The 13210-nt window shown below is 40.2% G+C and overlaps 1 protein-coding gene across 1 annotated transcript in view; it reads left to right on the forward strand.

The window, feature by feature from the left end:
- Window positions 1-13210, forward strand: part of CPS1 (carbamoyl-phosphate synthase 1) — a 144346-nt gene that overhangs the window by 113605 nt on the left and 17531 nt on the right. Inside the window, exons 28-33 of the mRNA XM_006276652.3 lie at window positions 231-306; window positions 5575-5652; window positions 6620-6727; window positions 8365-8454; window positions 10200-10370; window positions 12974-13048. Coding sequence (XP_006276714.2) covers window positions 231-306; window positions 5575-5652; window positions 6620-6727; window positions 8365-8454; window positions 10200-10370; window positions 12974-13048 — 598 coding nt within the window. The remainder of the gene's footprint in view (window positions 1-230; window positions 307-5574; window positions 5653-6619; window positions 6728-8364; window positions 8455-10199; window positions 10371-12973; window positions 13049-13210) is intronic.

Here is a 13210-nt window from a genome sequence, read left to right on the forward strand (position 1 = left end):
TCTTGAGGTCACTCATCTGGTTCGGTAAGTACAATGGAGTCTGGCTTTAGAGACCAGCTTCCCCTTGCTTTCAGTCAAGGAGGGGACAGGTGGTTGGAATCAGGGAGATGGCATTAATAGTAACAGTACAGTAGTTTGAGAACATGCACTGTGATGTATAGCATGCTTTGCTTTTTTAAAACACAAAGGAAGGCAGCCTGTTTTATATTATATTATTTCCTTTCTCACAGTGGGTCTGCAATGAATGTGGTATTCACAGAAGAAGAGATGAAGAAGTTCTTAGCAGAAGCCACCAGGGTCTCCCAGGTATTGGCCTTTTCTTTGCCTGTGTCTTTACTGCTCTTTACATTCATTGTACGCATTTATCCCCTCCTCTCTTCCCATGCAGTTTCTTCTCAGTTGTTTGCTTTCCTCTTAAGAATAAGGCCTTTTAAGCACAACTGACAGCACTTACCCCTTGTTCTTATGGGCAGATTGTGATCGCTCTTGCACTGAATATGGTGTGCTTACTGTGCTAGAAGCCTTGCTTATGTCAGTGGGACCCCTCTTGGAGTATCATGCTACTGCCTATAGGTAGGGATTCAGCTTTTTGCCTTTAAGGGAAATAGTACACTCATGTCAATTGTTGCAAGCTGTCCCCTGTGATTGATGCCTAAGTAGCCATTACATAGGGACTGCTATTTCTGGTCAATATGTTTGCTGTAAGTTAATGTATTAAAGTTAGTACCTCTCAGGTTATCCTATATAAGCTAATTGCTAGCAAGTTAAGCTCCCCTGCTTTTTTTTGGTTGAAATGGTAACAAAAAAGGCTAATGAAATGTTGGGCATAATTAAGAAGGAAATTGAAAACAAAATCATCATCATGCCGTTATACAAATCCATGGTATGCCCACATTTTGAATACTGTGTGCAGTTCTGGTCGTCTCATCTGAATAAGGATGTAGTAGAGTTAGAAAAAGTACAGAGAAGGGCAACCAAAATGATCAGGGATATGGAGTAGTTGCATTACTAGGAGAGATTAAAAATGCTAGGATTCTTTGGTTTGGAAGGAGAAGGCTGACAAGGGGATATGATAGAGGTCTATAAAATCATGAAGGGTGTAGACAAAGTGAATATGGAACTGTTATTCACCAAGTCTCACAACAACCATGGACACTCACTGAAATTAGTAGGAGACAGGTTTAAAACTAAGAACAAAAGGTACTTTTTATGCATTGTATAATTAATTTGTGGAACCCATTACCACAGGAGGTTGTAGAAGCAGATTGTGTATCCGGTTCAAAAAGGAACTTGACAAATTCATGAGCAATGGATCTATGAATAGCTATTAACCATAACATCTGACATCTCTCCTTCTTTCTTATGTTTCCTTTTTTCATTGGCACAAAAGCAATGTTGTTGTCCACTTCATATTTATGCATTTGGCTAATTGACCAGCAGAGTTTGTAATACAGAAGATAAAGCTATTTTTAGCTTCTTAAGTGCTTTCAAAAGCTAGTTTGGGGTACTTTTTTTAGGTAGGCCAGAGTTTGAAATTTAGCAAATGAAATTTTGAAGGAACAAAAAAGAAATATCAGCATAATTTCCAAAAAGAGTGCGTAGAGCGGAGGCCAGTAAACAAACTTCATTAATTAATTATGTGCAGTGTCGAACAATTATTTGTTCTGCTGAGTTGCTTCTGTACTTTCCATCACTATTAATGTACAATAGATATTGGGAAGGCTGAAAAAGGGGAAGAAGAAGAACACTAAACAAATGGACTTGAATGAAGAATGTCAAAGTTTCAAAGAAAGCTCTTTGCTAGCTGGGAGTCTTCTGTATCAGCATTCTCTGAGATTGGTCTTATTTCTTTGTCTGGCTTGCTGAGCTGTTTCTTTTTCCATGTATAGCTTCCATTCAGAATAGACACCTGCAATACAATAAACACTAACATCAGAACTAACTCCACTTTAGAAAAAGGGCAGTAATTTTCTGTTAACGCAACTAAACTTTATAGCTAATTGTGTTGTTATTTAGCAAAGGAATTCTGGCATACACCAAGGTCATTAAGGTTTCAGTGGTAAGCAAAGCTGGATATTTTAAAAGTGCACAGCATAATGATGGTGGTTAAACCTTTGGCAAGGTGAGAGGACTCAATGATAAGATATTGCGGATAACAGTACCCTTAATGAGTAAGTCAATACAATAATAAGAATAGTTAGTACATTTTCATCTGTCAACTTCAAAGTGATTTACAAAGAAGAGTAAGGATCATTATTATCTGCATTTTGAAAAATTACATACTAGATTCACATAAGAGGTCAGGGCCACCATCTGCATTTGGAGCCATATTTTCAAAAGAACTCAATTTCCAATATAGCAGAAAATGTTACCTCTGCATATTTGGCCTGAAGCAACTTGCTGAGTATTCCTCAGCAAGGGAGTCAATCTTGGATCCAGAAATAGAATCCAGTTATCTGAAGTTCTTGCCCTTAGCTCTATTCTCTGGACCATGCTCCTCCTTCAGGCTGCTGTGAGTATGTCTGATACACTACTGGTAGCAAACAACTGAGGGGAAGGTCCTCAGCTGGTGTGAATGGTCATGGTTCCATTGATATCCGGAGTGCTAGGATGAATTACACCAGCAGATGACTGGGGCCAGCACAATTGCTGGCCCCAGCCTCCCCTATCCCACCGGGGTAACCTGCCATGCACCAGAGGCGCATGGCATGGGTGTTCCCCGGGGATGCGAAGTAGCAGCACAAGGTATGCTGCTGCTTTTTGTACCTGGGGAAACAAACATCCATGTTTGTGTGGATGCAGCTAAATATATGTCTTTGTGGGATATGGTTATGGAACATTTTCCCCCTCTGGTCTTTCCAACAAAGCATTTTTAGAAGTAAGTGACTGCCCAGCATCACAACTTGTTCTTCACAATTTCTGAGGACTTAGTTACACAAGAGGTGCATTTTTATTGTGGAAAGGCATTATATGGTACTAAGTATATCAATAACGTTCTGTGGATGAATTTCCATCCTCCCTAGAAGAATGAGAGAAATCAGAATAATCAAAGACCTGTTCACTCTTAAAAGATCCAGTGAAAAATTGCATCAGGACCGAAATTTATGAAGCAGTCTAGATGGTAGCGTTGTCTTCTGTTGTGAATTCAGGCCTCCTCTAATAAATGTAAGGGAATGTGTCTTGTAACCGTTGGACTCACTATAGCTATATTATCTACATAAGATAATATAGCTATAGTGAGTCCAGTGCTTACAAGAGCATTCCCTTACATTTATTATATATTTCCAAAGGAGCCTCTTGAGCATGCAGAGGATCTCATTTATTTCATTTTATTGTCTAATAAATAATTGACAGTTAATAGTGGGTGAGACAGGTAAGATGTTGAGATGTAGTGATGGCCCAAAACAAAGTGATGGATTAGATTTAAACTATCTGCTATAACTGGAGCTAGACAGAGGAATGGTCCAGGAGTGTTAGAGAGAAGAATTTAAACATAAAATCCAATACCATAGTTTATTCCTATGAACAAATCGGAAGTCATTCTGTGCAACACAAATGCAGTGAGCTCCTTGTACAGAGTAAATTCCTCATCCAGTTTGGGATCTCTCTTGGGCTGGGCTCTGCAGATATCTCTGCTGTTCTGCTACCGCATTTGCTCTAAGTATATGAAAATCTATGTAGGGAAAATCTGCTTAGTTTGTACTGTCACCTTTTTGGGATTTATTGTTTATTTGCAGTTCACATTAGGATAACACAAATGATCTTCTGCAGCATTGGGCTCCATTGTGGTAGCAGCTGCTCAGGCACCAAGAATGGAATCTGTGGTTGATTTGTCTTGGGTGTATATATGAGCCTATTACAGTCTTTACTGTATTTATCAGCAGACAAAAAGAGGGAGTGGAGAAGGAGAAATAGGGCACAGTGAGAATAATACATAATTAAAGTTAATACATAGATCTGTTGTGTGTATACTTTCAGTCATAAGATAGATGTACTAGGACTTGTCTACCAAGCGATTATTAGTAGTTATTTTTCCCCATAGACATTATGATAAAATTCAGCAGGGCTTAAAAGGACCTAGGTGCCTAATGGACTTAAGAGCACTGTTTGTGTAACAAGTGGCAAGGGCAAAAGGGTGGAGATGCTTGTGGAAGATGTAGGGCACTCAGTCTAACATTGGCTGAATAGAGCTGGGGAGCCAACTCTGCAGGGCATAAGCATCATAAAGTACATTTTGAAAATCCTTAAGTGTCAGGACCAGAAGTTTGGATTTAACTGAGTGCAGAAGGGCAGGAGACAATGGAATGGCATGGTAAAAACATTAAGTCAAGAAAACAGACTTAGGAGGTTTCTTTTGAATGGCCTTGAGAGAGTAAGCTGTGCATATTGAGGAGGCCTGAGAGATGATGAGGTTTCCCAGTAGTGAAGTCAAGGTAGTGGGTGTCCAGATGATAATTTTAGCTGTGCAGATGGGGAAAAAAGCTGCATCTTGCCAGTGTTATGAAGAATGAAGTGGTATGGATGTATAAACCAAGAGAAAAGTTAGACTCAAAGATGATAGTCATGTTACTGGGCTTGAGTTGTGGAGGAATTGGTGGTGTTAGCTCAGAGGTCCACGGTACCAGACAGAGGAGATGGAGGGAGGCAGAGGCATAGGGGTCATAATGGGATGAGTTTGTCCCAGAGGTGGCAGGTGAAGGCTAGGAAAAAGAAAAAAAAAACAAACAATGAGGAAGAGGCAACATGGTGACAGTTACAGTTGCATAATGACTGGCCACAATTAGAAGTTAAGCAGATTGCACTATGAGGGAGGAACGGATTCATTGACTGAAGTATGTAACTAATTGAGTGAGCAAACAATCACTGGTGCAAAGTAATGAGCAATGAAATATTCTATAAACCAGTAACCAAGAGTAGGAGAAGGTCTTTCAGGAACAGAAGCCTTGCAGGCACAAGAAGGATTTAGTCAAGCTCCTACTAGTGAAATGCTAGTCCCATTGGATCAGTGGGAGCACTGACATTAATTACCCTGAGCCAAAATTTCATTTCAGGGCCTTTTTCTGTTTCTGACACAATTTTTTTCCCTGTGACTGTGATGGGATTATGAAAAACCAAATCCTGCAAAGTGCTGTGCACCTTTTATGTAGCAATTTTCATACAACAATGCAAGGTTAGTTCCTTCATGTCTTTGGGCAATAGTTTGTTCATATGTAAAATGAAGTATACGTTTTGACTTACAGTTTTTTTGCACCCAAAGATGGTTCTAATGATTAAAAATGGACTGGTCCTGTGGTACCTCCCATCAGGAGGCATTACTTTATGGCTAGGGCAGCTAGGACCTGGAACCAACTTCCAAGGGAAGTGGTGCTCGCTCCTACTTTGGGGGTCTTTAAGAGGAGGCTGGATAGACACCTGACTGGGGTCATATGACCCCAAAATCCATTCCTGCCCAAGGCAGGGGGGTCAGACTTGATGATCTGTTTAGGTCCTTTCCAACCCTAGCTACTATGATACTATGATACCAAAAAATGCTTTTTCATAAATGGTCTCTTTTATGTTTTATTGTTATGATAGAAATACCCAGTTGTACTGACTAAATTTATTGAGGGAGCCCGAGAGGTGGAAATGGATGCAGTTGCCAATGCTGGAAGAGTAAGAACCTTTTTTTATTCCTTCTTTGCAGTTTCTTTATTTTTTCTCTGAAGTCTGCAAAATATGAGTCACGGTGACTTGATTAATGTGTTGCTCTAAGCCATGGTTTTTATGGTGGTTAGATATGGTTCTTAGTTGTATTAAGTGGAGATAAACTAAAAACAAAACTAATTTTTCATGGATATCAATTCTCCAGAAATTTTCCCACTGATCTGCCCCTCAAAGATTGCCCCAGTTGGTATTCCATTTTAAGGTTTGCCTTTCATCGTTTCTTTTTGCCATTAGTCCCTGAGATGGTGAAAGAATGTGTCTGGATAAGCCCAGCACTAGTTGGCCCATATTTTTCAATTTGAAGCCTTTACTGTTCTCTGAGTTATCCTCTAGCATTTCCATCAATGTTTTACTCTAAATATTCAAAGTGACGAGGCTGTCACAAGGCCTGGTACAATGTCCCCTGAGTCAGTGAGAGATCTCCTCTTGGACTTTGAATTGGGACCTGAAACAGGAACATGGGATTAATTACAATAGACCAGATGAGCGAGTCTAGCAATAATCCATGCAGCATGATACTTCAGAGGGAAGTGAAATATCCACAACATCTATCTGTTTGTATACATGGTGAAAAAGAAATGGGAACTGCTTGCTGACTACACAGCCAACTAACACATATCCAGAAGCATGATAGCTGTTTTTTTTAAATGTAATGGCATTTTGCAGAGAGAGGGGGAATTTAACTGGGGTGACTATTATAGTTAGACATAAAAAAGGGCCAGCGAATGATGCTGTGGGCACTAATAACTACTGCATTTGAAGTTCCTAGGGAATTCTATTTTTATTGTATTTCTCCATCTCTTTTATTGTTTCTTGTGGACTCATGCAGGGAGTCTTCATAGTGTACATGGAAGAGAAGGTACAGCTAGCCATACTGATAGAATGACTAATACATCTCTTTCTCTTTTTTATGCAGGTCATCTCGCATGCCATCTCTGAGCATGTGGAAGATGCAGGAGTTCACTCTGGAGATGCTACTCTGATCCTACCCACACAAACTATCAGTCAAGGAGCATTGGAAAAGGTCAGTTTCCCTAAATCCTAGCAAACAAAGGAGAAAATAAAGTCCCAGAATCATCTTTTACTTGTCTTGCTTTCCTTAGTAGATGCATTCAGGAAAAGTTAAGTGACCAGTAGTGGCCAATGAGTAGACCAAAACATGACATCTCTATTCAGAACAAGAATATAAATGCAACTTGGCCAATCACTTTTATCTACTTTCCAGGTTAAGTTAGTAAGGCAGATTTATCTTTAAAAAACATCCTAAATGGGATGTCTTTGAATCAAAGTAATTCTGCACTGTAAAGAGGTCTGTTTGGAAGCTATGAAGAGCTCAAATGAGAGGGTTAATACTAGGGCTGTGCGAAACACCATTGTTTTGTTTTGATGTCCATTTCACCGTTTCGAAGGGACAGTGATTTGTTTCATCATTTCATTTTGTTTTGAAGCACTGTCCTGTTTCATTTCATTGAAACTGTTTTTCTGTTCCAACGAGTTTTGATGTTCTGCCCATAGGCTATAATGGGGAATCATGAAAATTCCTAAAATGTTGTCATTTCTTGCCTGAGTTGGATGAAAATTTCAGGGATGGTAGCCCCTTCTGAGGGCATGAAGCCTCAAGCTTCAAGGAGATCGGTGCAGAATTTTCTGGGAAACCACACCTCAGACTGTTCAAAGCAAAAGTCCTGATGCTTGCTGGCAGTGGCAGCCTCCTTTCATCTGGTGCACAGATCCAGGGGCCTGCATCCCTGGGAGGGCTGCGGGGCTGTGCCAGACTCCTTCCAGGGGTGTGAGCCCCCAGATCTGCACGCCGAATGACAGGAGGCTAAGGCTGCTTCTCCTACCTGAGATGAGTACTGGGCATGGGCCGCACCCAGCACTGGACAAAATTGCTGCTGCCGCCTGTCCTAGGCAGCAGCGGCAGCATCCTCTCATCCAGTGTGTAGATCCAGGGGCTCACACCTCTGGGAGGAGTCTGGCACAGCCCCACACTGCCCCCACAGGCCAGGATTAGGCCCCAGGGCCCTGAACTGCCTTTGCCCAGCCCTGTATGCTGGGATCAGACCCTGAGCTGTCTTGCACCCCTGATCTGGCACACAAGGCCACAGCCTGCAGAACTCCCCACAGACCCCTAGGGAACTCCCTGGGTTGAATTACACAATGCTGGGGGCTGGATTTGGCCCATGGCCTGTGGGTCGAGCACCCTTGGTTTTAGAAGATGTTAGGTTTGGTTTCCTTACTCGGTTTGCTCCACAGTACTTCTGGTACAAGTATCATTGATCTGTGATGCCATCAGTATACTGCTAAACGACTTTTGGGAAAACTGCAGGGCAAGCAGTATCTTTCAAACTGTAAAATGCTAGCTTAGCATTTTCTGTTGGCTAGAAATATCAACACACCCACTCAGTATATAATTTTTTATGAATTGCCAGAAACATGTATGAGAGACTGTATTTTCATTCCTGTTGTCTTGAGTGAAGCATCTGGCTCTGGATTTATCCAGCAGAATGAACCCACAAGGTTCTCGGAAGCTGCTACCAGTTGTGAAAATAAGTGGGGAGAGAAACTGTCTGAGTAGGAACATAACTCAGAATTCTTCAGAAAGCCACACTGGAATTGATTGGTGCATAATAAATAACACATACTCCCAATTTTTTGTAGGTAAAAGCTGCTACCAAAAAGATTGCAAATGCCTTTGCCATCTCTGGCCCATTCAACATTCAGTTCCTGGTCAGAGGAAACAATGTCTTGGTAAGAGGTCCCATACCATTTAGGAAGAGAATATTCAAATTATTCTATCTTAAGCCTGTGTCCTACCAGTGACCTCTTTCTCTGTGTTTGCATCGTGCGTGGGAATGGAAATGTTGTAGTCATTTCTTGTAATGCATGGGTTTGTGTTATACACATGATTCTTGCCTGGTTTGGTGGCACATGGTGCTCTGTGCCATTCAAAAGTCAGTCTTTGCTTTGCATAGCACTCTGCAATTGTGTAGGAGAAAAGAGCTGCCTGCTCAATACAGAAACTTGACAGTGAAGCAAGTGATGTAAAGCTGCTGTCAGTCAATAAATATGTTTGGTTCTGTGCTTACATCCTGTTCAAAAGAGTCAGTTTCAAATGTGATTCATTGGAACATGGCCTGTGTCTTGTTTTTTTGACTATACACTAAAATCTCTAATGTTTCACTAGTCCATTGTGGTCATCAGGCTCAACACTTGGAAAAAAAAATGAAGGAAATGGAGATTTTGCATGCATGGAGGATAGTTCAGTGAACAGTGGTCAGGGGAGAACTGTTAGTAGAAGGGCATGTGGGAGTTTTGGCATGGAAGATTTTGCCAGACCAAGGTGGGGTTGGTCTGTACAAGGTATCATTTGACTATTAACTGGAAATAATTTATCCTGCATGTTTGACCCTTATCTCAATTTGTAAACAGATTTTTGATAGTCAGAACTGTTTAACTGATTAGAGGAAACACAGGTGTGTGCAAAAGATCCCTCCAGTCCTGCTTCTCCTTTGTTTTGTTTCCTCTTGTTTCCTGATCCCCCTCTTTTTTTCCCTACCATTACTTCTACATTTTTCACCAGTTCCTTCTTACTCTCTTCCACAGACACCAATCCTTCCTTTAGTCATAAACTATGTAGTGAAATTATAAAATAGGCTTTATAGATCTTTGTTTCTAGCTTTGATCTCTAAGTGAATTCCCACTAACCTAAAAGTCTTCCACAGCTGCTCATCTGATCAAATATTTACTCATAAATGAAGTAAGAGGCAAGGATTTCTTAGGGTGATGCCTTGGACAAACAATGTAGTTGGGGAAAAGTTGGATGAGCTTTCAACTATGAGACCTAGTGACGAATGTCTTGCATTCAAAGCCTTGACTAACTGTATCCGAATTACATAGTTGGTTTAATAAAAAATATCAGAAATCCTTGAACCCCTAAGAAATCCTTGCATCTTGCATAATTTCTGGCTACAGCATCACTCTTACTCATAAATAAAGATGTATGTGAGACAGCTATTAGGGTCTGTCCTTACCAAATAGGAAAATGTTTTCACAACTCTCCCTTCTTTGGTTTGTACACCAATGTTTATACTTCTCTGGTTTGTACTTCAAGCCAAAGTGTTCAGGACACAAGCTGAAACTTCAAAAGTGAATACTAATTTTGATGTATCCTACCTTTTTAAGGTATTCAATCTGACACAACCTAAAGGGGCCTTGACTTCCAGAAGCTACAGAACCCCTAACTACTGAAAATCAGCCCCTGTTGAGGTGTCTCAAATTGGCCACTCCATATTATTCACCACTTTAAAATTATGGCCACAACATCCATACCTTTCCATGCTGGTTACTTGGAAATATTTCTTCTAGGGATGGACAGTGCTATTCAGTAGAACTCCATGGGCATTTACACTTGGGAACTGAGGTTAGAAGGAAGGGCCTTATCTCTTTGTCTAACAGATCCGTGGCATTGAAGTTTCTACTCTTCATCTGTGCAGGTAATAGAGTGCAACCTGAGGGCCTCACGCTCCTTCCCCTTTGTGTCAAAGACTCTTGGTGTGGACTTCATTGATGTGGCCACAAAAGTGATGACTGGAAAAAAGGTTGACATGTCATCCCTTCCAACACTGGAACATCCCATTATTCCTTCTGAGTATGTTGGTATTAAGGTATGGTTTTAAAAAGATGAATGTGGGAAAGAAAGCAGTAGAACAACTGCACTGGTACCTGTTAGTAGTTTTGTTATCCACCCCTTAACTATCTCTTTAATTAATAAAGGTAACCTTCTCGTCAGGGGGATGGGCTGGGTAATGTGGTTGATCTTTCTTTTTCATCTCGTTACAATAGAGGTTGTGAGTGATACGCAATATGAAAAGAATCAAACAAATATTTATCCACTAATCAGAAATAACTATAGTTTCTTAGACATTTGCTATGTTTGATTGTCATGAGCTATGTTGCCCAAAAAAGAAATCCCTTTTGAAAAACTGAATGGAAGCACAGATAGTTTGGTGTATGTATAAGGAGAATTGTCTAAACAGAATATTTTTCAAATTTTAAAATTTCTAAAGCAGTTAGCAGGACTTTAGATGTAACAACAGTATGCCATGTGCTCACTGAGATATTATAGGGATGAGGAGTAATCCCCTTCTCTTAACATAATATTCCAAACAATCTGTACTATCTTACTAAAATATAATAGACTGATGGCCAAACCCTACATATTTATGTATTTACCAAATTGCCATACCATTAAGAATCATTAGAGTTTGCTTGCATCAGAGGTCAAATTTTCTGACATAATGATACCCGGAGTTTTTTGATTGGTGTTTTTATATACGAGCGTTCAAATTTATCCTATGGATCTTGACGAGTTGTTATCTAAATTGTCAGAATTCCATCTTTTCCAGGAATATTAACTTCAAGGTGAAAATCCAGCTTTGTTCCTGAAGATTTCACTACAAACCGCTTGCATTGCTGCGTGTGTTTATTTGTCAAAATAAAAGACCTGATAACACCTTTGAAAATGTTGAACTTTAAAAAATATTCCATTTAGATGCAATTCTCCTTATTCATACATTGTCTTTTCTGTACTTTTTCATTGCTCAGAACATTTGCATGAAAATTGGATTTTGTTTCTCAAATGGTACTTAAGTGCTCTGAAGAGACTGCAAAAATGGCAACTTCTTTCTCAGCAGATCTGCTCCCTTGTGAATATAGTTATATCTTCCCAAATGTACTGACTAAACTGTGCTTTTGTTGTCTCATTGTGGAGCTATGAGAAAATGACCAGGATTCAGAGTTGGATAAAACATCACCTAAAAAAGTTGCAACCAAGTTCTGATTTCAGGGCCAAATTTTTTCAGGGTCATTTCTTTGCATCTCTGTGGAAGGCAGACCTTGAGAACCAGGGGCTGCACAGATACCACTGACAGAAAAATGAAGTATTACTAACCTTAAGGATAGGGAGCAATGGTGTGATATTAAAACCCCAACTTAGTTTTCAGATCTTAGGTTGAGATTGCAGGGCTTGTACTTGAAAGGAAACTTCTCCATAATTTGTAAACAAAGCACAGCTGATCTGGAAGCCACCAAAATGCATGGATGTACCTTCCAGATACCGTTTTTACATTCAGGTCTCAGTGTAAAGGCCTCCCCTTACAATTTAGTTGTTGCTGCTACTTATTGTCCAGTCTGCAATTGGAATAGTGTCTATGATAGTACCATCAGTTCCCATAGAGATTTTCATAGATGTTTCAGGTACAGAACATGCCTTTTGGTTAAGAGCAGATTATTCCCTAAATAAAAAGCATGATGTTGCAATTAAATGGCATCAGTAGTTCTAAAAATGAGGGAAAGGGAACCCCTACAACAAATGTGCAATCTGTGAGCAGAACATTTAGTAAAATGATCCAAATTTTCCATGTGTTGTCATCAGGTCTTTGCTAGGATGGCTTTTTGCAAATCCAATTGCACCAGGTAACTCAGAGACTTGCCAAAGGCATCATGTCGACAGTTTAAATGTACAGGACTGGTAATGGATATTGTAGCATTTAGATTTACAGAAGTTCAGATATTGAAACCTTTTAACGGGAAGGAATTCCAGTATGGTTCCCAAAGTGTGATATTTTGGATTACTCCCTATGTTGCACAGTCCCTGGGCAGGCACGTGTTCTCCAAAGGATTCAAGGAACAGGACAGTAGGGGCAATGCAACAAGTGGGCTGCTGCAGAGCTAAGGAGCCCACAAGCCTGAGGAGCTCCTGCCTTTCCTGCAGCCTGCCAGGGCTCTGCAGAGAAGCCTGAAGGTGGGAATATGGGTTGGCAACCTGACAGGCAACTCATCTGGTTTCTGTTGAAAGTTTGTTCCAAATGAACATATTCCCAAGGATGTTTTGATTTCAGTGAATTGGCATTTTCTCATAGAAATAATCCAGCTAGCTTTATTTGTTTTTTTCCCAAACGGAAGCAGTTTTGTCTCTCCCTCAGGAATCAAACTAAATTGCCTCTTAAAAATAATAGTGTACTACAGCATATTAGAAAGCTTGCCTCAGGTTACACATAAGAGAATTTTACTGGTGAAATATATGACCATTTCCCCATTTCCTCAGCATATACCAAGACTACCTGGGAGTCATTTGCCTAGTACTCTGGTGATCATTAACCCAGAGCAATGTTTCTCTTAGATGGATGTATCACATAATGTCACAATCCATGTAACTGGATTTGCAGATAGCTTGTCAGTTTCCTTCTTTTTCTTTTCCCTTTGACAGGCTCCGATGTTCTCTTGGCCCCGATTGAGAGATGCTGACCCTATTCTCCGATGTGAGATGGCTTCCACGGGCGAGGTATTTCTTACAGTTTTTACTGACTGTTCTTTAAAGGATAATTAACACTATCTTTATCCTGCATTTATCCTGATGTGAGCTATCTGACATTCAGATATCAACCCAGATCTTGAAAAATTGCGAGATTGCAGTGTTTCTCTTCTACACACACAGATACTGTGC

Source organism: Alligator mississippiensis, chromosome 4 (genome assembly GCF_030867095.1).
Source record: "Alligator mississippiensis isolate rAllMis1 chromosome 4, rAllMis1, whole genome shotgun sequence".
Taxonomy (NCBI): Eukaryota; Metazoa; Chordata; order Crocodylia; family Alligatoridae; genus Alligator; species Alligator mississippiensis.